This window comes from Diceros bicornis, chromosome 29 (genome assembly GCF_020826845.1).
Source record: "Diceros bicornis minor isolate mBicDic1 chromosome 29, mDicBic1.mat.cur, whole genome shotgun sequence".
Classification (NCBI taxonomy): Eukaryota; Metazoa; Chordata; class Mammalia; order Perissodactyla; family Rhinocerotidae; genus Diceros; species Diceros bicornis.
The window spans coordinates 40,024,956-40,049,595 of record NC_080768.1 but is presented as its reverse complement, the minus strand read 5'-3'; the positions used below and the strand labels follow the sequence as shown (position 1 = coordinate 40,049,595).

Genomic DNA, 24,640 nt, shown 5'->3' with positions numbered 1-24,640 from the left:
AGGATACACGGGATACTTGTCACAGATGTGAGGTTTTTTTGGCTTTATTGAGATATAATTCACATACCATAAAATCTGCCCTTTTTATACAGTTCAGTGTTACTTAGTATATTCAGAGTTGTGCAACCATCACGACTACATAATTTCAGAACATTTTCATCACCCCAGAAACTCTGTACCCATTAACAAGTACTCCCCATAATTTACCCCCAACCTCCTGCCAGCCCCTGGAAACCACTAACCTATGTCCTATTTTCTATGGATTCGGCTATTCTGGACATTTCATATGAATGGAACCATGCAACATGTGGTCTTTTGCCACTGGCCTCTTTCACTTGTTGGATCACAAACTGGCTCCATACACAGAGGGCAAAGAGAGAAGGAAGAAAGAGGCAGGCACTCTAGATTGGTAGGGGGCAGGTTTAATCAGTGAGGGAATATACTTACGATGCTTGTCTTGAGCAGCCACAAGATGATCCTTTCACTGCCCACCAGAGTCTTAAAAGTTTATGTAGAGGCCTTAATGGGGTTCAGTCATGTAGACCGTCCAGATGGTCTCGACAATACACTGCTCTCTCAAGGTTGCGTCCTTGAAATGACTCCCACTGTGCGAACAGTGAGGAAAGTATACATTCCAAGGACAGGGGAAGGGGTGAGGAGCTTCCAAACGCCCAGTTCTTGGGTCAACTGGAGGTCACGTCCATTCAATTACCTCCTCCAACATCACTTAGCACGTTTTCAAGGTTCATCCATGTTGGAGCATGTATCAGTAATTCATTCCTTTTTATGGCTGAATACTATCTCACTGTATGGATATATCACATTGTCTTGTTCTATTCACCAGCTGACAGACATCTGGTTTATTCCCATCTTTTGTCTATTATGTATAATGTTGCTGTGAACGTCTGTGTACAAATTTTTTTATGGACATGTTTTCAATTCTCCTGGGTAAATACTTGGGAGTGGAACTTCTGGGTCATGGGAACTCTATTTTTAATGTTTTGAGGAGCTGCCAGACTGTTTTCCAGAGCAGCTGCACCATTTTACATCCCTATCAGCCGTGTGTGAGGGCTCCGAGTCTCCACATCCCTCCAGCACTCGTTATTGTCCTCCCTTTTCATCACAGCCACCCTAGTGGGTTGTGGCAGTGTTTTTACAACAAAAAGTGACAAAACACTCTGGGCGAGCACATTCTCTGATCAGCCACAGGACCCAATCAACCACGGGAAGCAGAATAGGGGATAATACTGATAGCTCTGTCCTATCCTACTGCCTGTGGGGTCCTCCCTGACAGTTAAGGGCAGTGGTTCCCAAAATGTTGTCCCCAAACCAGCAGCACCAGCATCCCCTGGGAACCAGGTAGAAATGCTGAGTCTTGGGCTCCGCCTCCGACCCCCTGAGTCAGACACTCCGGGGTGGGAACCAGCTCCAGCGATGCCAGTGATTCTGACACCGCTCAAGTGCAGGGGAAGGCAGAGTCTGCTGCAGAGCGTCTCTGCCCCTCAATGTCGGCCGTAACCACATTATTAATCATTAAGATGCACCAGCTCCATCACGCCCTGCAAGTGATGACGGCAGTGACCAAGGAAAGAACTTTTTGAAGGATTCAATCATGCAACTCAGGTGGAAGAGCTTGACACTTCCCAAGGATGAGTGACACTGCTGACGTAAAATGTTCACACTAATTAATGTTCGACACAGAAAACCCAGCTGGAAGGTAAACAGGACTTGTACAAGCACCATCCAAGGCAGTAACATAAATTCATTTCCCTCGCACTTGCTGTTTTACATATATTATCCATTCAAAATTTCCAAGAGCATGCTCTCATAGTTCTCCCTCAGCTCGTTGGAAAGAGGATGGCACAGGAGCTTCACAGAACAATTATTCAGAACAGTAAAGATGACTCACCGATACTACGTGAAACAGACCACCAACACTCCCGTGACCCTGTCTGTTGATTACCATCTAAAAAAGTGAAGAAAAAATATTCTTTGGAGAACTACTGTATGTTTCTTTCATATACTGCCATTTAAAAACCCTCTCTATATACATTTCTTACAAGCTTGCAAATTCAGTTATTAGGGCAGGTGAAGGCTCTTTTCAGATACCGGTTAGATTCCCGCTTCTCTGCATCTTCCCCTGGGAGAGAGCAGCCTTAGAAAACAAAGCCAGACTTGAATCAAGCTGGGTTTGCTCTTGCTTATCAACTTCCTCCAGGTTGCCAGGAGAGGCAGAACACTCACATGTGCACATGGACGCAGAGGAAGAACCACACGGCTGAACGGCGGAAACCTTACTGTCAGGGCAGAACTGCTGCAACTATGCCACTTATTCCTTAAATCCCATCCTTCACAGACTGGACTGGTTTTTATAGCATTTCTCTCGTCTGAGACATCATGGTGTCTCTGAGTAAATTCAGAACCTTCTGGTAAGTGTCCAGGATATCCCGAGCAGTGGGTCTTTCCGCAGGAGTCTGGCTCTTGCATGCCTTATGAATATCAAACAAATGGAATCGGACCATATCACTGCCTTCGACATGCCCCAAAAGGAAACTGGAAACGTCTGGAATCTTCCAGATGTCGATCTTCTCATCATACGAGGGCATGAGATCATCATGAAAAGGCATGTCCTCTCCATAGGGCCACAGCTGCTCTGGAGCCACAAAATCACCATGAAGCTCCCTGTGGCCGCACTTCACAAACATCCTGGAGCTGCGGTTCACCAGGGGCAGGGCGTCCAGGTCGTTCAGCACGATGCTGAAGTTGCTCGTCAGCAGATACTGGGACAGCGTCTTGGGCAGGTCGCTGGAGTCGCACATGACCAGTGTGCCCAGGGGGCTGTGGTGCAGGTAGCTGATGATGTTGACGTAGTCCACGGCCAGCTGCAGCCTGTGCTGCCACGTGTTCACATTTTGGTACTTGGAAAGGTTTAGTGTTTCTTCCAGGTTGTTCAAGGCACCTAGGGGGTGATACTCAGTAAGAATGGTGTTGTCTTCCTCACAGTAGCCAAGCAGCGTGACAACGTGCTGACTCTGCAGAGACTTCAGCATCTGCAGCCCATGGAGGAAATCGTCTTTCAGCTCCAGACTGGTGAGCCGTGAGAGAGCAACTTTGCGTTCCTTCCACTCTGCCAGAAAGACCTGAAACAAAGCCACAGAGAACGTCAAACCTGAAACCTTCACCTGTGTTAGTGAGCAGGAAACAACTCAGTAAGCATGTTCTAAGTGCTGGATGTGGTGCAGAGGATACAGGAATTAATGAGACACACACCCAGACCGAGAGCTGCTCTTAGGCTAGTCACAAAGACTCACTTATGGGCAAACACACGGTGCTCAGTGAGGCAAGCGCCACATCCCTGTGTAGAGGCCCAGGGCAGGAGGTGGTGGAAGGAACTGACAGGTCAGGGTGCTGAGGGCCGTGTGGAAAGGGTGCTGGAGGGCTCCTGGGAGCTGGTCTAAAGGATGATCAGGGCTTACAAGGTGGATGCAGAGAATGGGAGCCCAGTCCCAGGAGATGGGACTGCATGTATAAAGGCACTAAGTGGCAAACAGAAACCAGTTCCAAAATACTGCAGCACGAAGGGGAGGGGAGGGAGGGAGAAAACTGGAGAAGTGCTCACTGGAGATCTGGAGAATCCTACGCAAGGAGTCGAGCCCAGCCAGCCTGTCACACATAACAATACTGCTGACTAATGTTAAAAGGCTGCATAGTAAACCACGAATAGGAACAGTCCTATGGAAGGAAAACATTTTTATATGGTCTGTGGTTTGGTGTTACTTCAGCTGTAGAAGCAGGAGCTGCAACGCCACACCAGTCCTGGCACACCCGCCCATCCTGGTCCACAGCTAACGGAGGAGCAACTGTACAGTACCGCCTGACTCTCAATTTGTATTAGCTGGGAAAGGCCTACAGGAAGGACTGTAATTAAGAACCTCTGAGCTTCTGCTTAAATCCCCAGAGGGAAGGCAGAAGATTGCAGGAGAGACAACAGGCTTAGATGTCAGGAGATCGCTGCTATGGGCTGCCTCTGCCCCGCGGGCTGTGTCTCTCTGAGCTTCTACTTCTTCATCGTTACATTAAAGGTTACGGTTTTTGAAAGCAATTTGGGACATCATTTATCAAGACCCTTTAACATCTAAATCTAAAATCTATCTTGGGGCCGGCCCAGTGGTGTAAGTTCATGTGCTCCGCTTCAGCAGCCCAGGGTTTACAGGTTCAGATCCTGGGCACGGACCTATGCACCGCTCATCAAGCCATGCTGAGGCGGTGTCCCACAAATAAAGAAGGGGACGAAGATGGGCACAGATGTTAGCTCAGGGTCAATCTTCCTTAACAAAAAAATAAATAAAATAAAATCTATCTAAGGCAACAACCTGAAATAGGTAAAAAGCTCTAGGAATAAAAATCTGGCATTACTTATAAAAGTAATGGAACCTAGCCACCCATCAAGAACTGGGGGTAGTTCAGTTACGGTAGGACCACTCAAAAGAGTATTATGTGGTCAGCAAAATGCATCTACTGATGGAGTTTCCACAGATAAAAGTAACGCTACAGGTGAAAAAGGACGTGTGCAACTCTAACTGTGTAAAACAAGACAAAATGACATAGACACTGAAGGAGACAGGCTAATGTTCCAGTTCTCTTTATACGGTAAGATTCTGGATTTTTTTTTTCCTTTATTTCTTTTGGTATTTTCCAACTTTTCCAGAATGAACATATATTACTTTTATATTTTAAAATTTTTTTAAAAGAACTAAAAAATATTATGTCAAATGGAGGTGGGCTAGAGGACTTTGAAGATTTCTTTTGGATCCAAGAAGGGAGGTTCATTAATGGAAAAACCCAGGTAACTACATTTGACCCTTAATATTCAAGAGAGAAATCTTTCAAGACCTTCTCAAAAAATCAAATTTGAGAAATTTTACTATGGATGATAATTTCTATTAAAAAGCCATTTTGCTCTGGCTGCTACATTCACTAGAAGTTTCATGAATATACATATTTTAACTTTTATATGGATCATATTCTCTCTATAGATCTGCATCAGCACTGAATTTGATATTTGACTCTAATACCAAAATCTGATTTTTTGCTGAGATCTGTCACTTCCTCACCCCTCCTCATGGTCCCCACCAGCACCGGCAGGTGGCTTTGGTTTTCTAGGTCCATTTTTCACATAAAAACAGTGATCATCTAGGAAAGCTGCTACACTTATTCAACAATAAACGGTGGGGACGTTCAACCACAGGCCCCACAACTTCCTCCTGAACCCCTGTTTATGTTGTTCATTTTTGTGCCTCAGATAAATGAAAGACTATTAAATATTATTTATCTTTAAATATTATCAGTCTTCGGGATCACTCACAAATATCTGAAACCCCCAGTGTTAAATATTTGCAAGGCAGAGATTAAGAATCATTTCCCAGCAATCTCTAGTTTAGTTCCTTTTTAATATTTTCTAAAACTCTCTTATTTGGAGAAAATGGCGTAATCTTTTTTTTTTTAATTAGAAAATTAATCATGAATAGTTTTCTTGGTAAAAATTCAAATACAGAAGCAGTAGATCTCCTTCCCCCTGCATTTACTTCCCAACCCAAAGGAAACCTGTACACCGTTTGGTTGGTAGCCTCCCAGAAGTTTCTCTATACTTTTCCATGTATTAATGGACACACATAAAATAGCATTTGAATTTGCTGTTACATAAAATGGGATTATAACATACATATATTGAACTTGCTTTTTTCATTTAACTGATGCCTCAGAAATCTTTCCCGTACGTATATATAAGATCTAGGTGATTCTTTTGAAAGCTGCATAATGTTTCATAGTATGGGTATACTACCTATGCTGGTATATTTTCAGTAAGGTTTCACAGATGATCATTTCTTTTTTAAAACTAAAGTAGAATATAATAAAAATTCATAAAATTTAGAACAGATGCTGTCAGAATAGATTAGGTTCTTTCTCTCATGCAGCTCTATAACTCTGTATAGACCTTTAACATGATCTTATGTGATCTATTTTTAAAGACTTGATGGACATTTAAATTATTTCCCATTTTCTTCTTATTAACAACAGTGCTACAATGAATAGCCTTATATCTACATCTCTGTGCGCATCTGCAAGTGTTTTTATACACCAGGTAGGTAGACAGATTACTGAAGAATACATACAGCCATCAGTACCCTCCAAAGTCTGTGCCAACACACACTTTCACCAGTCGTGTAGGAATCTTATGTTCTACAGCCTGAATCACACTAGATGTTATGAATCGTTGTAATCTGTGTCAATCTAATGGATGAAAAACATTGCACCGTTCCAATTTGCATTTCCCTGACTACTACTGAGACTCAGCACCTTTCAGCTTCATTAGCATTTCAGTACGTCATCTGCAGAAAGTCTGTTCAGTGCCCTTTTTCCAATTTTTTATGGGGTTGTTTGCTTTGTACTTAATAATTTCTAAGAGCTCTTTATATATTATTCATGTGATCCTTTATTGTAAATGTAAAAGACAAACTTTAGAAAATAATTAGCTTAGTTTATGTAGTCTTTTGTAGTACAAAGAATTTACCTGTTGTGTAGTCAGTCATATCTGTCTTCATTCATTTAACAAGTATTTATGTCAATAAAAAAACTGAAATAAATCTTTGCCTCTGTGTAATTTACATTCTAATGCAGGAGGCAGACAATAAAGAAAATAAACAGGGAATATATAAAGTATATTGGAAGGTGAAACGTGCTTTGGAGAAAAATGAAGCAGGGAAGGGTTTACAATTTTAAATAGTGTTGGGGAAGCTCTCACTGGGGTGACGTTTGAGTAAAAAGCTGAAGGAGGTAGAGGAATGAGCCATGTGATATCCGGGGAACTACGTCCCAGGCAGAAAGAACAGCAAGGGCAAAGGCCCTGGGGCGGGAGCACGTCCACAGGCTGCCAGGTCAGCAAAGCCAGGGTGGCTGGAAGGGATGAGCAAAGGGAAAGGAGTAGACGCTGGCGAGGGCGTGCAGACCTCATAAGGCCTTTCAGTCATTGAAAGGACTCTGGCTCTTACTCAGAGTGAGACAGAGCGTCACCAGTGGATTCTGAGCAGAGGAGAGACACTATGTGACTTATAATTTAATAGCAGCTCTCTGGCTGCTGTGTTGAGAAGAGACGGAAGGGGGCGGGCGGGGAGCAAGTGTGGAAGCAGAGGGACCACTCTGGAGGCTGCTGCAATAATCTGGGTACAAGACGATGGTGGCTTGGATGGGGGGAGGGGACACGGGGAGAAGTCCGAGGCGTGGTCAAATTCCGGGTCTCTTCTGAGTGTAGAGACACTGTAACCTGCTGACAGACTGAATGTGGATGAGAGGAAGACAAGTCAAGGACATTGCCCAGGTGGTGGTGTGAACACCTGGACTGATGGAGTGGTCATTAACTGTGATGGGGAGAATACAGGAGAACAGGCTGAGGGGGACGATCTGGGACACATTCAAAGCCTTTCAGACATCCAAGTGGAGATGAAGGGTAGGCAGTTGGATAGAAAAGTCTAGCGAGTTCAGAGGAGAGGTCTCAGCTGCAAATAAAGGCTCGAGGCTGGATGAGGCCACCCAGGGTGCGAGCATGGGAGAAGAAAGGTCCGAGGTTAAGAGGGAAGAGGAGGTGGAGGCTGCAAAGGAGACTGAGAAATAGACACCGTTATTTCACACTTTTAAATATACAATTCATGGAACATATGTTCTCCAGACAGCCTTAAGCATTAAAAATAGACCACATAAGATCCTTCTCAAGGTTACACAAAACTAGAGGGCTACAGGTTAATGTAAGAGAAAGAATCGAATACACTCTCCTGACAGGATCCAACGCAAACTTTATGGCTTTTTAATGTACTATAATTTTAAAGGAAAAAACACGCAACTGTAGAAACTCCAACAGTGATTTGAGATCTCTACAGTCATCATCATGGGCTGGGCACACAGAGGATACATGAGGCCACAATGCTTTCTGCTCATCCCAGGTCAACACAGGGCATGACCCGAATCATGGCCTGGCTGTCCCAGCAATGGGACTGGACCTGCTGCCTTCTGGAAGAATCTGTTCTACATAATCTTTCTTCTTCCTCACTAGTACTGTGGCCCCAAATTTATGTTTCAGAAAATGGGCCGCCCCTGGAGACAGGGGTATTACTGTCCTTGAGATGGCTGGCAGGGTATGTATCTGATTCTTTTAATGTAATCTTGAGTTTAAAAATCTAAAAGGGATGAATCCCCAACTGTTATCCCCAGGGAATCAGACTGGGGATGGAGAGAGTAAGAGGGATGAGAGGGGAAGATTTACTTTGTACTGAGCCTCCTTCTGAATATTTGAATTCAATCTACTGTTTTCATAATTAAAGAAGAAAGAAAGAAAAAGCAGTGGGTCAATCTGCCTTTCACGAGGCAGTTATAGCAGTTCAGCAGTTCAGAGGCAAAGCTGCACTCGGCTCCAGGCAGAGGTCACCCGCCCCTGGCAATTCCAGACACAAACCAAAAACACACAGTCTGGGGAAAGAAGTGGGCAGTAGGGGATTCGTATACTGAGGAAACCATCAAAGCTAAGCGATAGGAAATTTTCACATATTGGGGAACATTGGGTAGCTACTCTGGTTTAAACCTGATTTGGTCTGAACTAAAGAAGCCTAACTTACAGCCTGTCACGCATACATTGTACATCTGCTTTAACCATTAGATAAGAATGCATTCAACACGATCTCAAAGTAAAAGAACTCTTTGAAGATAAGGATGCATACTTCCCCTCCCACACGCACTATCAGTGCTCCTGAAGACAAGCTCCCTTTCCCGGATGGCAGGGTCATGCTGACCTGCTAATCTGTAACTGAGTATCTCTTTGGAACTTTGATGAATATGTACCTTGGGCGTGTTTGATACATGTATTGTTCTAAAAAGGCATAAAACTGTACCAAAAACCATGCTTCTCTAGAACGCTTTCTTCCTTTGTGGAGACTCCTTCCCAGGGTTTAGTCCTCAGCTTGGCTCAAGTAAAATTCACCTTCTCTCTCCTATCTATAGAATGGTTAGTGGTTGAGTCGACATAAGCCAGTATTTTATTTTATGTGGATTCACCTGATGAGCCTTGGTGTTCTGGCCGCTAACACATGTTCTATGAACCAGGTACCGGGCCAGATGCTGAGGACACACCTTTCATGTCCTCAGGGGACTTACAGTTATGAGGGACAACACAGCAGAGGACAGATGAGAGTTCCCAAGCGGTGGGGTTTAGATGGGGGGTGGGGGTGGGCAAAGGGAAGCCTCTTGGAGAAGGGACCTCCGAGCTGAAACCTGGATGATGAGGAGCTGGCCGTGGCCATGTCAGAGGTGGAGGCAGAGAGTTTCAGGTAGAGAAAGGCAACTGCCAAGGCCCCAAGGTGAGAAAGAGCTTCTTGGATGAAGGAACAAAAGAAAGGGCGGGGTGCCTGCAGGGTGGGGGTGAGGGACCCTCTGGAAGGAGTTTAGGAGGTAGGCAGGCCCAGATCAGGGAGGGTGTGGCAGATCTCAGGAAGAGGTGTGGGGTCTTTTCGCAAGGGCAATGGGAGGCCCCCAAAGGGGTTGTAAAGTAAGAGAGTGGCATGATGTGAATCGTGTTTAGATGACTGCCTGGTGCACGGGGAAGGGCAGAAGTGGAAGCTGGGAGATCTGTTCCAAGGTAAGAGCTAACGGTGACTTAGCTAAAATGGGTCAGGGGTCAGAGAGACCATCAAACAAGTTTGAGACACGTTTTGAAATATCACTGATGGAACTTGCTCTTGGCTTAGTTAAGGGCAGGGAATGAGAGGTCTCAAGGTGACCCCCAGGTGTTGGCTCAGCAGCTGAATGGGAAGTGATGGCATTTCCTGAGATAGGGAAGGCTGGGTCTCAGAGGGGGAAATTACCAAGAGGTCCACACTGGACATACTTGGATGCTCAAGACACTTCCAAGTAGAGATGCCAAATAAATAGGTGGATATACAAAGCTGTGGCTCAGGGGAGAGGGGCAGGCTGGAGATACAACTTTGGGAGTCACCTGCATATAAAATGTATTTAAAGCAACGGAGCTAGACTACATCACCTAAGGGTGTATCTAAAGAAGACAAGAGGATCCACAAAGGAACCAAGAGGAATAAGGTTTCTCAACCTCATCACTATTGACATTTTGGGCCAGATAATTACTTGTTGAGGGTGAGGGCTGCCCTGTGCATCGGAGGATGATTTTTAGCAGCATCCCTGTCCTCTACACAGTAGATGCCAGGATCACCTCCTCTCCCTGCTGTTCTGACAACCGCAATTGCGTCTCTATTCGTTGCTAGATGTCCCCCTGAGGAGCAAATCACCTCTGGCTGAGAACCACTGATCTGGAGGCAAGACAGGGAACAGAAGCAGCAAAGGACAGTGATTAGGAACGGCCAGCGAGGGAGAGGAACACTCAAAGATGTGGTGGCGCTGCGGCCCCGGGATGCAAGAACAGGGGAGGGGTCCACTGGATCCAGGGCTGCAGAAAAGATCAAGTGAGAGGACGCCAGAGCAACATCCAACCTGGATAAGATACTGGAGTGGTGGCATCTGGAAGCCACACTGGAAGAGGATGAGAGAGTGAAGGCGAGAAGAGGAAGCAGAGACAGAGCGACAGCAGCTCCACTGTAGAGGAAGCAGAGAACGGACGGTAGCTATAGAGGAACAGGGAATCAAGAGAAGAGGATTTTGTTTTTGAAGAGTGTGTGTTTGGACTAAAGAGCTTTTTGCAAGGCAAAGAAAACCATGAACAAAACGAAAAGACATCCCACCAACTGGGAGAAAATATTTGCAAATCATGTATCTGACATGGGGTTAATCTCCAAAATATATAAAGAACGCATACAACTCAACAACAAAAAAACAAACAACCCAATCAAAAAATGGGCAGAGGATATGAACAGATATTTTTCCAAAGAAGATATACAGATGGCCAACAGGCACATGAAAAGATGTTCAACATCACTAACCATCAGGGAAATGCAAATCAAAACTACAATCAGATATCACCTTACACCTGTTAGAATGGCTATAATCACCAAGACAAAAAAACAACAAATGCTGGAGAGGATGTGGAGAAAAGGGAACCCTCATACACTGCTGATGGGAATGCAAACTGGTGCAGCCACTATGGAAAACAGTATGGAGATTCCTCAAAAAATTAAAAATCAAAACACCATATGACCCAACTATTCCACTACCGAGTATTCATGCAAAGAACTTGAAATCAACAATTCAAACAGACTTATGCACCCTATGTTCACTGCAGCATTATTCACAATAGCCAAGATGTGGAAGCAACCCAAGTGCCCATTGACTGATGGGTGGATAAAGAAGATGTGGTATATATATGTAAAATGGAATACTACTCAGCCATAAAAAAAGACAGAATCGTCCCATTTGCAATAACATGGACAGAACTTGAGGGTGTTCTGCTAAGTGAGATAAGCCAGACAGAGAAGGACAAACACCATATGATTTCATTTATATGTGGAAGATAAACAAACACATGGACAAAAAGCACAGATTAATTGTTACCAGAGGGGAAGGGGGTTAGGGGGTGGGCATAAGGGGTAAAGGGGCACATATATATGGTGACGGACAAATAATAATGTACAACTGAAATTTCCCAATATTATAAACTATTATGACATCAATTAAAAAAGTGTGTTTGTATGTGTGGGAGATCAAAATTGACCACCCTGAAATATGTCTCTTTACCTTGATTATTTTCTTTGATAGACATTTGACCTCCCCCACTGACTGCCTAAAGGAATTTAACTCTGGGTATGGACAGGCTGGCAGGGTCCTCACTAAGCCCATTCTTACCAAAGTTCTGTTTACCAAACATTTACATTTGTAAAGGTATCTCCCTCTCTGTACTGGCAAGGTCAGGGGGGGGATGGCCTTGTCTCTGGAAACTCTTATCAGTATGGAAGGAGAGGATTTAAATCTACTTACTCTTGATTACTGTAATTTCTGTTTCTCTGGCCACATTCCCTATAGGTGGCCCTGTAAAGAATTGTCTGACAAACATTTACATTTCCCTCTCCATGTGAATTGTCTTCTTCCCCTCTGAAATCCCAAACCACTACCCCCAACATCCTCCTTGGTCTTTAGCTGAAGATGGTGTTTAAGATGAGAATCTCTGTCATTTTATCGAGAAACTCAGTTTCCCTGGTTTCTCCCATGTATACATGTTATTAAACTTGGTTTTATTTTCTCCTGCTAACCTGCCTTTTAATTATCTGGCCAGCCATAAGAACCTTAAGAGAAAGGGTGGAAGGGGATTCTCCCTCTTCCCCAATATATGCCAGTAGGAAGGATGCTCAAAGTGGGAAAGACTGAGGATGCAACAGAGAGGGAACACCTTAAATGAGTGAGGTTGTGAGAGGTCAGGGAGACACCTGAGCTGGAAGGTTTACAGGTCTGATGGTGGGAGGGTGAAGAAATTCCCTTTGGGTGGCTTCTGTTTCATAACAACTCATGTAACTAGAACATTAGCTAAGACGAGGTGGGCAGGGGGTGCTGCATAGTTAGGATCAACCAGGTTTGGGGCTCTCAAGCCAGGCATGATGGAGAAAGAGATGCAAGGGAGTTGTTGTGAGCGTTTGCACAAGAGCGATGAGGACAACAGCCATGGAATCTCTGTGGCTGGGTGAAGCAAGGCATGGAGACAGGATGGAGGGTCAGAAAGTGAAATCATCATGGCATCAGTACACTGGGGGTCCCAGTGAGACAGAGGAACTATGGAAGCAAGGGCACTCGAAGGGGAGGAGGTGGAAGCCAGAGAGCGCCGGTTAAGAACTGCGGTTACAGAAATTCCTACTGAGAAACCTCTGCCTCCCATCTGGGCGTGCCAGCAGGGAGGGGTGCCCGCGAGGAGAGGATGTGCTGGCAGTGCCAGGAAGCACGGTATGTGCAGGGGGCGGTTCAAGTCAGTGCTTCTATGGAGGAAATGAGTGCCGGGGCCAGCACCTGCCCAGGCACTGGTGTCCGATGGGGGCGAGACAGACGCCTCCTGACGTGGAGCTACAGCCAGTGGTCACAATATGTGTGCCCCGAGGGCAGGTTTTAGTCAAAGACAGGAAAAAATCAATGTATCGGCCTTTTAGTCACACTTCACTTCAACAAACAAAACTCCATTACTCAGAGTTAGTACCCCCAGTATTAAACCCCATAATTGGATGGGCATTATTGGTAGAGTTCCCTAAAATCAAATCTACCCTCAAGCAATGATTTGCCACCATCAAAACTACTCAAAAACATATCCTTCAAGGTGAAAAGCAATTCTGAAAAAGAAATTCCAAAAACGTTCTGAGCAACTGCAATAACGTGGAAACAAGTGGGCAGCCCCTCAAGGTCCCCTCTTTGAAGGAGACGGAAATAAACCGGCTGTAAGTCCTCTCCTCTGCCTGCACCCTCCCTGGCGATTTCTTTACATCCGAGTGCTTTCAATACCATCCCAAATTCATACCCCAACCCCTGCCCCGAATGCTAGATTTGGGCATCCAGCCAGCCGCCTGTGTCTCCACTTGGACATCTAAATGGCCTTAATGTGCCCACCTAACACACACACAAAATCTGTGCCTTCCCATCTTCCCCGTTCAGGTAATGACACCCTCGCCTCCTCTTACACCCTACTTCCAACCCACTGGGAAATACTACTGGCTCTACCTTTCGAATTCATCCAGAATAGGGGCTGGCCGGGTGGCATGGTGGTTAAGTTCACACACTCCACTTCGGCAGCCCAGGGTTCACAGGTTCGATTCCTGGCCATGGACCTATGCACCACTTGTCAAGCCATGCTGTGGTGCCGTCCCATATAAAGTGAAGGAAGATGGGCACAGATGTTAGTCCAGGGCCAATCTTCCTCAGCAAAAAGAGGAGGATTGGCAACAGATGTTAGCTCAGGGCTAATCTTCCTCACACACACACACAAAAATAATAAAATACATCCAGAATCCACTGATTTCTCACTATGTCCACTGCTAACACCCTTGTCAAGCTGAGACCATCTTTCACCGGCAATGCCTAACGAACCTTCCACCCTGGCCAGGCCTTGGTCACTCTCCACTCACATCGGACCACATCATTCCTCTACTCAAATTGCTCCAACGGTTCCCCAGGTCCTGCCAGGCCCAGCACGACCCTGCCACCACTCCGGTCACCCTTCTCTGACCTCATGTGCTACCTCTCTTCTCCTCATCCTGCCCTCTGGTCACACGGGCTCCTTCCTCAGCCCCAGACAACCAGGCATGCTCTGTCCTGGGGCCTCTGCTGGTACCCATCATTTGGGTACCTTTGGCTGGTACCCAAAAAAATTGCCCATAATCTTCAACCATAACACAATTTCCATCATTTTTATATTTTTCTACATAAAGACATAATTTTGCAGTTGAATAGTGTATTGTACAATTTTATATTTTGCTTTTTTCAGTTACCACCAGGATTTTTTTCATGTTGCTACACGGGGTTCCTAACTATACTTAATGGCTGCAGAATATTCTGTGAAGTGGGTGGACCATCCTTTAATTAAACATTCCCCTATAGTTATTGTTTCTAGTTTTCTATTACTACACATAACAAAGCAAGGTACTCCTTTATGCATGTAGCTTTTTTCCTCCTTTGGATTATTTTATTAGGATCAAGCCCCAGACGTGAGATCACTGGGCTCAAGGGCAGAAACATTTTGAGAGCTCTTAACACAGACCTCCAAGCTGCTTTCCCCAACAGCGGCCAGGTTACCGCCCCCAGGGCACGCCCACACGGTAATGCAGGAGTCAGTGGAAGTCAATCAGGAACTCACCCTCTTCACAGCTCCTTCCCCAACGCGCTTCAGCTGCCTCACTTCTGTCCTCAGCTCCTCACAGGACAGCCATGGTGAGCAGTTTCTCATCTGTCCCATTCTGAAGTAGCCGTGGGGACAGTGGCCAGGGTCCACAGCAGACAGTCGAGGGGAAATGAAGAACCGGTCGAGGCAGAGGTAGAGGAGCGCGTTCATGAGGGCCATGGCCAGCAGCAGCCCCACCACCGGGGGCACCTCTCTGTGGGGGGGACCTATTCTACCATCCTGGGGCCTCTTTTCCATGTTGTTAGCCTCTGTAATTTCCTACAGTACAAAATAAAACAAGAAATAACAACAGTCCATTTTTATTTCCATGAAGGTGTTTTGAAGAGGAAGGACTAAAGGTGCCACACCCTCTCACGCCTCCACTGCTCAAGGATCCTGCTCCCTTCAGTGTCACTGTGAGGATTCAGGAAGGTACTGAATGCAAGGCTCATCCTAAACGTTCAGTCTCACATGTGCCCATGATCATTATTTATTACCAACCACAGTCCGGGTTCATCTACTTCAGATCCGATGAGAAGGGAGGTGTTTGTGTCTGACTCTGTCTTTGTCTCTCCCACAGCAGTTTGCACTGAGTAGATACTCAAGGAACAGTTAGTAAAATGAAAGCAAACTATGAATTTGTTAGTCCAGTGGGGCCGGGGAGGAAGATGGATAAAGGAGAGCAGTAGGAGATTAGCGAGGGTGGTGGGTGAGGGCTGGAATGCTGAGGGCCTCTTGAACCTGGCTAAGAAGTTGCGATGTCCCCCGGAAGATACTCAAAAGCTCCTTAAGGTTTTTAAGAGGCAAAGGCTACTCTTCAGCTGGTGTGAAAGGCGCATTTGGTGGAAGAGACTAAGGCTGGGAGACTGGTTAGGAGGCCCCGGCAACAATCTGGGAGAAGAGCTGACGAGTACGTGAGCTAGAACAATGGTGGTGAGAATGGAGAGAAGATGGCACAGAGGTGATCCCCACACTAAGTAACCACTGATACGGCATGGACATTCACCAATCGAATGGACTCTGGCTCTAGCACTGGAGCTGGAGGGAGCCCCTAGTGAAGGCAGGCACTACTACTTTAGCTGCTGGATGGTGGGGTCGGGAGGGGAGAGGGCTGGGGAAGGACCCTGGACATTGGGTGCTTGACATTCAGGGTGCTTGACCCAGAATGGAACCAGAATGGAGGTGTGTCAATACTCTAACAAGGGATATGGCCACACCAGTGGTGCCAGCTGAATAGCAGCACTGGGATGCACAGGGGACACTAGTGACAGAATTGACCCTGTGCTTCTTGTGTCTGAGACATCTGTGACAGGAAACATTACCTTCCAGGAGCGTCTTTCTTCTCGCAGCTCAGGTCTCCATCCAGACACCTGGGTCAGTCAGTGTTCTGGTTGGCCCCGGGCACTGGTTTGAAAGTACTCTGCCAGAAAGTACCAAGAGCAAGGTGTGTTAAAAACCTCTCTCTCTGCAACTCTGCACACAGACAAATGGCAACAGTGCACATGGTCCCCCTTCCCCAGGTGGAAGCGCCTGGGTGTCCCTCAGGCTTCCGAGCCCCAGGAGCCGCAGGCAAGGCCTCCTGCAGCCTGGCCACCGTCACTGAACCCTGTCAGCTTGTCTGGGCTCAGGGGCCCCGTCTCCTCACAGCCTCTCTTTGGTCCCAGTGGGCTCCCTCCACCTCCATCGCCACCTTCCGGCCACTCATTCCTTCAACACAGATTAAGCAGCTGCTCCCTGCCGGCCGGCCGTGCTCCAGGCACCGGGGTATGTGAGTGAATAAAACAGACGTGGTTCCTAACCTCTTGGAGCTCAGGGGGAAACCACGTGGGGAAGACAGACAACCAACAAGGAAACAAAAAGTTCCAGGACAGAGAATACCGGGAGGAAATGCCCTGAGTGAAGCAGCCCCAGAAGACCTCGCTGAGGAGGCCACATTCACGCTCACACTGGAAGCCTGAGAGGAGCCAGCCACGAAAAAAATCAGAAGAAGACAGCTCCTTCACACCTGCTCCTGGAGAAAGCCAAGTCCACCTGCCATTCCTTGAGCTGGGACCACAGACACCGACCGAGCCAGCCGCCAGGGGAACAGGGAACCGCATTTCTCCTCAGGACACTGCAGCTGGCGTCAGGCAACCCTCTTCTCTGAAGGACGCCTGCCTTCTCACTCACGGAGAACTCTGTCCTCTAAAGTCACAGACCACCAGGAACTCGTCCTTCTCCCGGGAGGAGAGGGAGGCTCCCGCTCTGGCCCGGAGAAGCCGCCGCCTCTTCCAGCCCCAGGCAGAGCCGCAGACGAGCGCTTCCTGCAGACCACGCTGCACGTCTGTGTGAACCTTGCAGTGTCCCAGGAAACCCACCCTGGCGTCCACTGTGCAGTCCAGACCAGATCTTGACCTCTTTACAGACAGCCCTGCTTGGCTTTGAGCCCATCAAAACACTGCTTCCTTCAACTTTTGCTTCAACTCCAGCCGGTCCCCAATTCCGCAAGAAATCTGTCTTCCCTCCGCCTGAGACCCCCGCCCCACGCCGTGCTGTCTCGCTGTCTTCACTGCAATAGGTCAGTGAACCCGCCAGCTTCGTCCCCGCGGCCTAGGGCCCCCTCTTCAAACTTGTATCACCTCCTCCCCCACCCTCACTCTCAGCTGATGACCTTGTTTCCTATTTTCCTGAAAAAACAGAAGCAATCAGAGAGCTCTGCCACCAGCCCCAGCACCGCAAGGCAGGTCCTGTCCCTCGGCCTGCTCCCCGGCGGCGGCGAACACGCTCCCCGGCGGCGGCTGTGCTCTGCCCGCAGCCCCAGGCTGTGCGCAGACTGCGCCTCCCGCCCGTTGACCTCACTGCGCCTGCAGCTCCCTCCGCCGCCCGGGGACCACGCGCTGACCGCTCCGTCAGCTCCAACACCCTCTCTCCACCCGCCGGGCCCTCCACTTTCTGCCCTAGTCCTCTCTCCGCTCTTTGGCAAACCCCTTAGATGGGTAAGCAGACTCACTCTCTCCACCGCTTCCTCCTGGACTCATTTCCCTCACTCACTGCTGCCCCACCCACGCTGACTGTCAGTAAACGCTGAACGCAACGGTCAATTCGCCGCCCCGGGCTCGACCTCTCACCCTGGGCTCGACTTCTCGGCACGACCTCTCAGCACCATTTGGCCTGGCTGATCACTCTCTCCTTAAAACGCTCTCTTTGCTTGGTTCCCAGGAAACCGCCCTCTGTCGGCTCCTGAGTCTCTGACTCTAAACGCGGGAGTGCCCAGGGCTCAGACCCAGACCCCGTCACTCACCCCCAGAGATCTCATCCAGACTCAAGACTCTCCATCCCTCCACCTGCCAATGCTCCCAGCCTCCTCAGAACTCTAGAATGCTTCCTTGACATCTCTATTCGGACCTTTGATGGACAACTCCAAATAATAGTTCTCCTCAACAATAAAAAGACAAATAATTCAATTTAAAAATGGGCAAAGGACTTGAATAGATATATTCAAACAAGAAATACAGATGGCCAATAGGCACATGAAAAGATGCTCAACATCGTTAGTCCTCAGGGAAATGCAAATCAAAACCACAAGATCCCACCTCACACCCACCAGGATGGCTGTAATCAAGTCAGATAATAACAAGTGTTGACAAGGATGTGAAGAAATAGGAACCCTCATATATTGCTAGTGGCAATGTAAAGTGGTGCAGCCACTGTGGAAAATAGTCTGGAAGTTCCTCAAAAGGTTAAACAAGAGTTACCATATGACCCAGCAATTCCACTGCTGGGTATATACCCAAAAGAAATGAAAGCATACATTCACATAGACACTTGCACATGAATGTTCACAGCAGTGTTATTCATAACAGCCAAACAGTGGAAATAACCCAAATGTCCATCAATTGATGAATAATCAAACATGATATATCCATACGATGGAATATTATTTAGCCATAAACAGCAATAAGGCACTAACACCTGCAGCAACACAGATGAACCTCGAAATCATGATGCTAAGTGAATAGACCAGACACAGAAGACCACAAATCCTGATTCCAAAATGTCCAGAACAGGCAAATGCATAGAGACAGCAGATTAGTGGTTGCCAGGGGCCAGGTGAAAGGGCAAATGGGGAGTGGCTGCTAGTGGGTACAGGATTGATTGATTGATTGATTGATTGATTTTTTGCTGAGGAAGATTCACCCTGAGCTAACATCTGTGCACACCTTCCTCTATTTTGTATGTAGCTCACTGCAACAGCATGGCCACTGACAAGTGGTGCAGGTCTGCGCCCCGGAACCAAACCCAGGCTGCCAAAGTGCAGCACACTGAACTTAACCACTAGGCCACGGGGTCAGCCCAAGATTTCTTTTTGAATGAAAATGTTCTGGAATTAGACAGTGGTGATGGCTGCACAACCTTGTGAATATACTAAACATCACTGAATTGTACACTTTAAAACAGCAAATTTTATGGTATGTGAATTACATCTCAACTTAAAAAAGTAACAAGAATACTTCCCAAACTTAATTTCTGCTCTCCCCTCACCATTCTCGTGGTGCTCACAGCCTCAGTCAGCGACAGCTCGATTCTTCCAGTTACCCAGGCCAGGGAGGCTGCAGGGAAGGGTCAGCAGAGCGACCTCGCTGCCTCTCTACAGGCAATTCCAGAAATAATGGACTCTTTTGTAGAAGAACACTCAGTGCAGCGTTTCCTAATGAACGAAAGAAAGTGCTGCTTTGCTTATACCTCATTAAGAGGCGCTTGCTCAGTAATCAGCTCTACTCCTGAAGAGGCCGTCTGCTCACCCCGCTGCCTGGTCTCTCCCGCTACACCCAGCACCTGACGGCTGCCTGCTCCCCCTTCTCAACCCCCATCTTTCTCTGTGGCCCATTCCCTGCTGTCACCGTCAGGGACTTCGACTGAAAATAGGACGACTTTTACCACTCAGGCCTCCCGGTCTCTAGGGCTTCTTCCACCGGGACCTGATCCTTACAAGGTGCTCTTAAAGACACGAATAACACTGCCTTCTCTCTTCTACAACACTCAAAGTGACCAAGCGTGTCTCAACTTGGACCTTAAGTCAGAGACCAGCAAACTGTTTTCTATAAAGGGCCAGACAGGACGTATTTAGGTTTAGGGGCCAGAAGTTGAATTTGAGTGGTGGCCACGTCACTGTGGCTTGTTGGCGCACCAAGCAGCAGTGCAAAGTGGTGAGAAGCCACCTACTGTCTCTGTCACGGTTATTCAATTCTTTCACCAGAGTACAAAAGCAGCCCCAGACACTATGTAAATCAATGAGCGTGGCTGTGTTCTAATAAAACTTTATTTATGGACACTGACATCTGAATTTCATACAGTTTTCACATGTCACAAAAGATTATTCTTCTTTTGATCCCCCCCCCCGAACTTTGAAAAAGGTAAAAGCATTCTAGGCTCGCAGGCCATACAAGAGTGGGTGGGGGGCAGCTGGCCAAGCCCTCCTTGGGTGATGATGTTCCTCGGGCCTGTCGCAGGCCATCTTTCCATTCTAAATATTCCATGGAATCGCATCCACGCTTATGCTTTGGTGCCCATGTAAACGCTGATGATTTCCAAGTCTCCACTGTGGCCCAGATCTTTCTCCTACACTCCACTCAGCTGGCTCCTCAAGGTCTGGGATGTTTCCCTCCTTCCCCCAGCATGCTCCTTCTCCAGGGTGCCCACTCTGTGACAGGCACATGACCCACCCATTTGCTCAAGTCACAGAGCAGGTGACTTGATTCCCCCCCTCCTCTAACCTCTAAACCAACCAACCACCACCTACAGCGATTCTATCCCCCAGATCTCTCTCAGTCTGTTCCCTCCTCCCCTTCCTGTGCCCCCATCCTGGTCTGAGCCACCAGCAACTCTTACCTGGGCTTCTGCAACGCTTTCCTACATGGTCTCCCACTTCTTTCTCTTTTCCAATCCATTCTCCACACAGCAAAGAGGATCTTTTTTCCTTTCCTGAAATGTTTCAAGCACAGAGAAAATCAAAAAATAAGATCATGAGCATCCATCCAGCTTTGTCAAGTAACATTGCATTGTTTTGTTTTTGTTTTTTTTGGTGGGGAAATTGGCCTGAGCTAATGTCTGTACCAATTTTCCTCTATTTTATATGTGGGTCAACACCATGGCATGGCTTGATGAGTGGTGTGTAGGTCTGCTGGGGATCCAGAACCCATGAACTCCAGGCCACCGAAGCAGAGGGCACTGAGCTTAACCACACCACCTCGCTGGCCCCAGTGTCATATTTTTTTATCTTTTTCTTTTCCTCCCCAAAGCCCCAGTGCATGGTTGTATATACTAGTTGTAAGTCCTTCTAGTTCTTCTGTGTGAGCCACCACCACAGCATGCCTACTGACAGATTGGCTGTGTGGTTCCGAGACCGGGAAATGAAGCTGGGCCACCAAGGTGGTAAGGGCGCCAGAACCATGAGGCCATCAGGGCTGGCTCGAAGATCTTTTTAAAGAAATAAAATATTATATATATAGTTGAAGCCCCTTTGGACCCCTCCCGGTCTCATTCTACTCCCTCCCAGGAAGTAATCACCAACCTCAAGTTGGTGTGTCAGTAGTTCTCAAACTGTGGTCCCTCGACCTGCCACAGCAGCATCACCAAGGAACTCGCAAGAAATGCAGGTTCCGAGTCTTCACTCCAGACCTATGGAATCAGAAACTCTGAGGTGGGCCCAGAAATCTGTTTCAACAAGTCCTCCAGGTGATTCGGATGCCTGCTAAAGTTTGAGAACCACTGGTGCATATAACTCCCACACATGCTTTTCACTCTCACCACATGAGTATGTGCTCACAAATAACAACACCTAATATACGTATGTTTTCAAGCTTTTTACAAGTGGTATTGTACTCTGTATATGTCCTTTTGCAACTTGCTTTTTTACAAGCTCAATGTTGTTTTTGAGGTTTCTCCAAGTAGATTCACGAAACTCTAACTTGCCGTTTTCAACTGTCTGAGTATACTACGACCAGTGAGACGACAAGTCTGCACACACCTCCTTGTGCACACGTGGAGCAGATTCTCTCCGATATATACAGCATGACCATTCTCAAGGACAGATTTGATCACCTCTTGCTTAAAAACATTTAACAGCCCCCTTCTGCCCTCAGGATAAAGTCCAAACTCCCATAGAGGCCCCCTGAGATCCAGCCTCTGTCCACCTCTCCAGACCCCTCCCTGTACCCCACACTCGAGCCCCTGAGCTTTCCTCAGTCCTTGAAGGCACCTCTCTGGGATGCCCAGGCTCTGGCACGTGTGTTCCTTCTTCCCCGATGATGCGCTGTTGTGTGCACCCCTGTATCCTTGGTGGGCAGCTTACAGCAGGCACTCAGAAAAATCAGAACTCATCCTCACACGCTGCTTCCTCTCCCCCGTGCTCTCACTCCCGCTGACTCTGCTCTTCACCCCTTCACGCACCTGTCCTCTGACACTCTCATCCACCACCTCCTCCAATCTGACCTCACCAGCCCAGACCCCATGGTTAGTCCTTCTAACCCTCAAACCCGCCCTGCCCCTGACCTTCCACTGATCCTACCTTGCCACCAGGGGTAGATTCAGGTTTTATAGGGTCTGAAGTTTATATAAATTTTTTTTCTTTTGGAAGGATACCACTTTCTTCATTTCCACTCAAAGGCTGCCAACATCACGTAAAAAATTCTGTAGAACTCTAGAAATTCATATTTCCTAATCTACGTTAGATCTTCATCATTACCCAGTTACCCATTCCCCTTGAACGCATTTCTTGTTGACTCTGCAGTTATATGCCTCCTAGCCTTTCAATTATCCCGAAGTCCTCACATCCACTTCTGAATCCTCTCAGCAAAACACTCATCCAGAAATTCAACTAACTTTTACAGTGTCAACCTCACCCCAATTCAGTGAGGTAAATATAACTATTATTCCTGTTTCACAAATAAGAGAACTGAGTCGGAGGTGAAAGGACTTTAGCAAGGGCACTGAACTGTACAAGGAGGAGCCAAGTTCGCCGGCCTCAAAGCCACATTCTTCCTCTAAATCCTGCACCCCTCAGGAGTTGGACTGGACTGAACTGAACGGGGGGGAGGGGGTGGCGGGGCGCGGGGTAGGACGGCGGTGGGGAATGCTGAAACTGTCTATTTCTTAAAGAATGCTTTAGCCACCCCCCCCCCCATACCTGACGGGCGTTTTCCTTTTAAAGGCGTATTTCTGCAGTAGGCTGCCCAGAGCTTGGGATAAGGCTGTGTGGCTGAAGGAACTTTCTTGCCCAGAAATAAGCAAAAAGACACATAGCTACTGGTTCTGAAAAATACCCTGCAAGTTAAGGAATAATGACTGTGGAGCCAGCTGGGTAGGAGAAATCCAGGCACTGTTTAGACACAAAGGATTTCTGACACTGATAGGGAAAAAGAAAGAAAAGCAATGGAACAAAATCAGTCTTTACCAATTCACAGAATAGTTTATACAACCAAAGAAACGGATTAGCGTCACCCACCATCTACGAGCAGAATCCCCTTTTGCCACTAAAGCACAGGGCACAGCGACATCATTCTTCTCGAGACCCCGGCTGTGGGCTCACTCACCCTCCGGGCTCCGCAGGACAGGCAGAGGCCGGAGGAGACAAGCCGAGCACAGAACGGCTGACGGCTGTTCTGCAGCGGGGCGCCGCCGCTGCGCTCACACGGCGCGCCCGAGCGCGGCAGCGGGGCCGCAGCCCGGCCCCGCGGGGGCGCCACCGCCAGTCCCGCTCGGGCGCGCGGCGGGGCGCGCGGGGCAGACTCGGGCCGAGCCCCGGACAGGCGCGGCGGGCCCCCGGGAGGCCGAGCGGCCCTCGGCGCCCGCCCCTCGCCCTCCCGCCGGCGGCGGCGCGGTCAGCGGCGGACCGGTCGGGACGCTGCGCCCCGGCCACCCCTCCCCACGCCCCTACCGCACGCCGCCTCGCCCACCTGCGGCTCCCCGCGCCCCGGCCCGGCCCAGCCCGGCCCGCGGCCTCCTGCGCCTGCGCGGCCGGAAGCGAGCGGCCGCAGGGCGAGCTCCAGGCTGCCCCCTGGCGTCCGCCTCCCGCCGCGCACCGGGGGGCCCGAGGCTGAAGCGCAAAGCCGGAGTTGGAGCTCATCCGGGCTTCCAGCCCGGGTGCACCGACCCGTCTGCTCTTCTGGGTCTTCTCTCCGAGCGGGTGGGGACGATGATGTGTTGACCTACTGCTGTTTTACTGCGGACGCCCAGCCTGGTGCTGGGTACGGTGGAGAGGAGCTGTAAGATCTAGATCCTTCAAAGAGCTCCCAGTCATGGCAAATGATCGTTTCCAAAGCCTGGTCCTCAGACCAGAAGCTGATGCTTCCCATCTCCAGGGAAATGGTTAGAAATGTACGTTCTCACCTGAAATTTTCACAATGTTATAAACCAATGTTACTGCAATAAACAAAAAATTTTTTAAAAAAAAGTACGTTCTCGGCTCCATCCCAGACCTGGGGGTGGGGTCCAGCAGCCTGCTTTAACCAGGCCGCCGGGTGCTGATGCCGCGGAAGGTTGAGAACCACTGTGGAGGGGAGACTCAGGGGCTTAGCCCAGAGCGGGAAAGCTGAGCCTCCGGACTTCAGGGCCGGCAGGCAGCAACGTGGGCAAGCCCAGAGGAGGAGGACTGTCTGCAAAGGGAAGCTAGAAGGCCTCAACGTGTCTCACCGGCGTTGGTACTTGGTGGAAATTGAGGGGAAGGTTGCGGCGGTGGAAGTCAAGCATAGGATTATATAACTTTGTGTTTGTTTACATCACAAGTGTAATCTGCTTCTACACGGACAC

At 48.1% G+C, this 24,640-nt stretch overlaps 1 protein-coding gene across 7 annotated transcripts; it reads right to left on the bottom strand.

Moving 5' to 3' along the window:
* On the bottom strand, positions 1–23,837 carry POMK (protein O-mannose kinase). 7 transcript variants are annotated; one of them, XM_058525322.1, is made up of 7 exons: positions 23,337–23,662; positions 21,405–21,511; positions 20,723–20,815; positions 19,376–19,541; positions 16,177–16,274; positions 14,831–15,133; positions 1–3,140 (listed from the first exon to the last, which is right to left on the bottom strand). In XM_058525322.1, exons 6-7 carry the CDS (start codon positions 15,110–15,112, stop codon positions 2,370–2,372), a joined length of 1,053 nt encoding a protein of 350 aa, XP_058381305.1. In that variant the 5' UTR covers positions 15,113–15,133; positions 16,177–16,274; positions 19,376–19,541; positions 20,723–20,815; positions 21,405–21,511; positions 23,337–23,662; the 3' UTR covers positions 1–2,369. The 7 variants fall into 7 exon arrangements, with proteins under 7 accessions (XP_058381305.1, XP_058381302.1, XP_058381307.1 ...); XM_058525319.1 differs by lacking the exon at positions 19,376–19,541; XM_058525324.1 differs by lacking the exons at positions 19,376–19,541; positions 21,405–21,511; positions 23,337–23,662 and adding an exon at positions 23,788–23,837.
* Between the last annotated feature and the right edge of the window lie 803 nt (positions 23,838–24,640).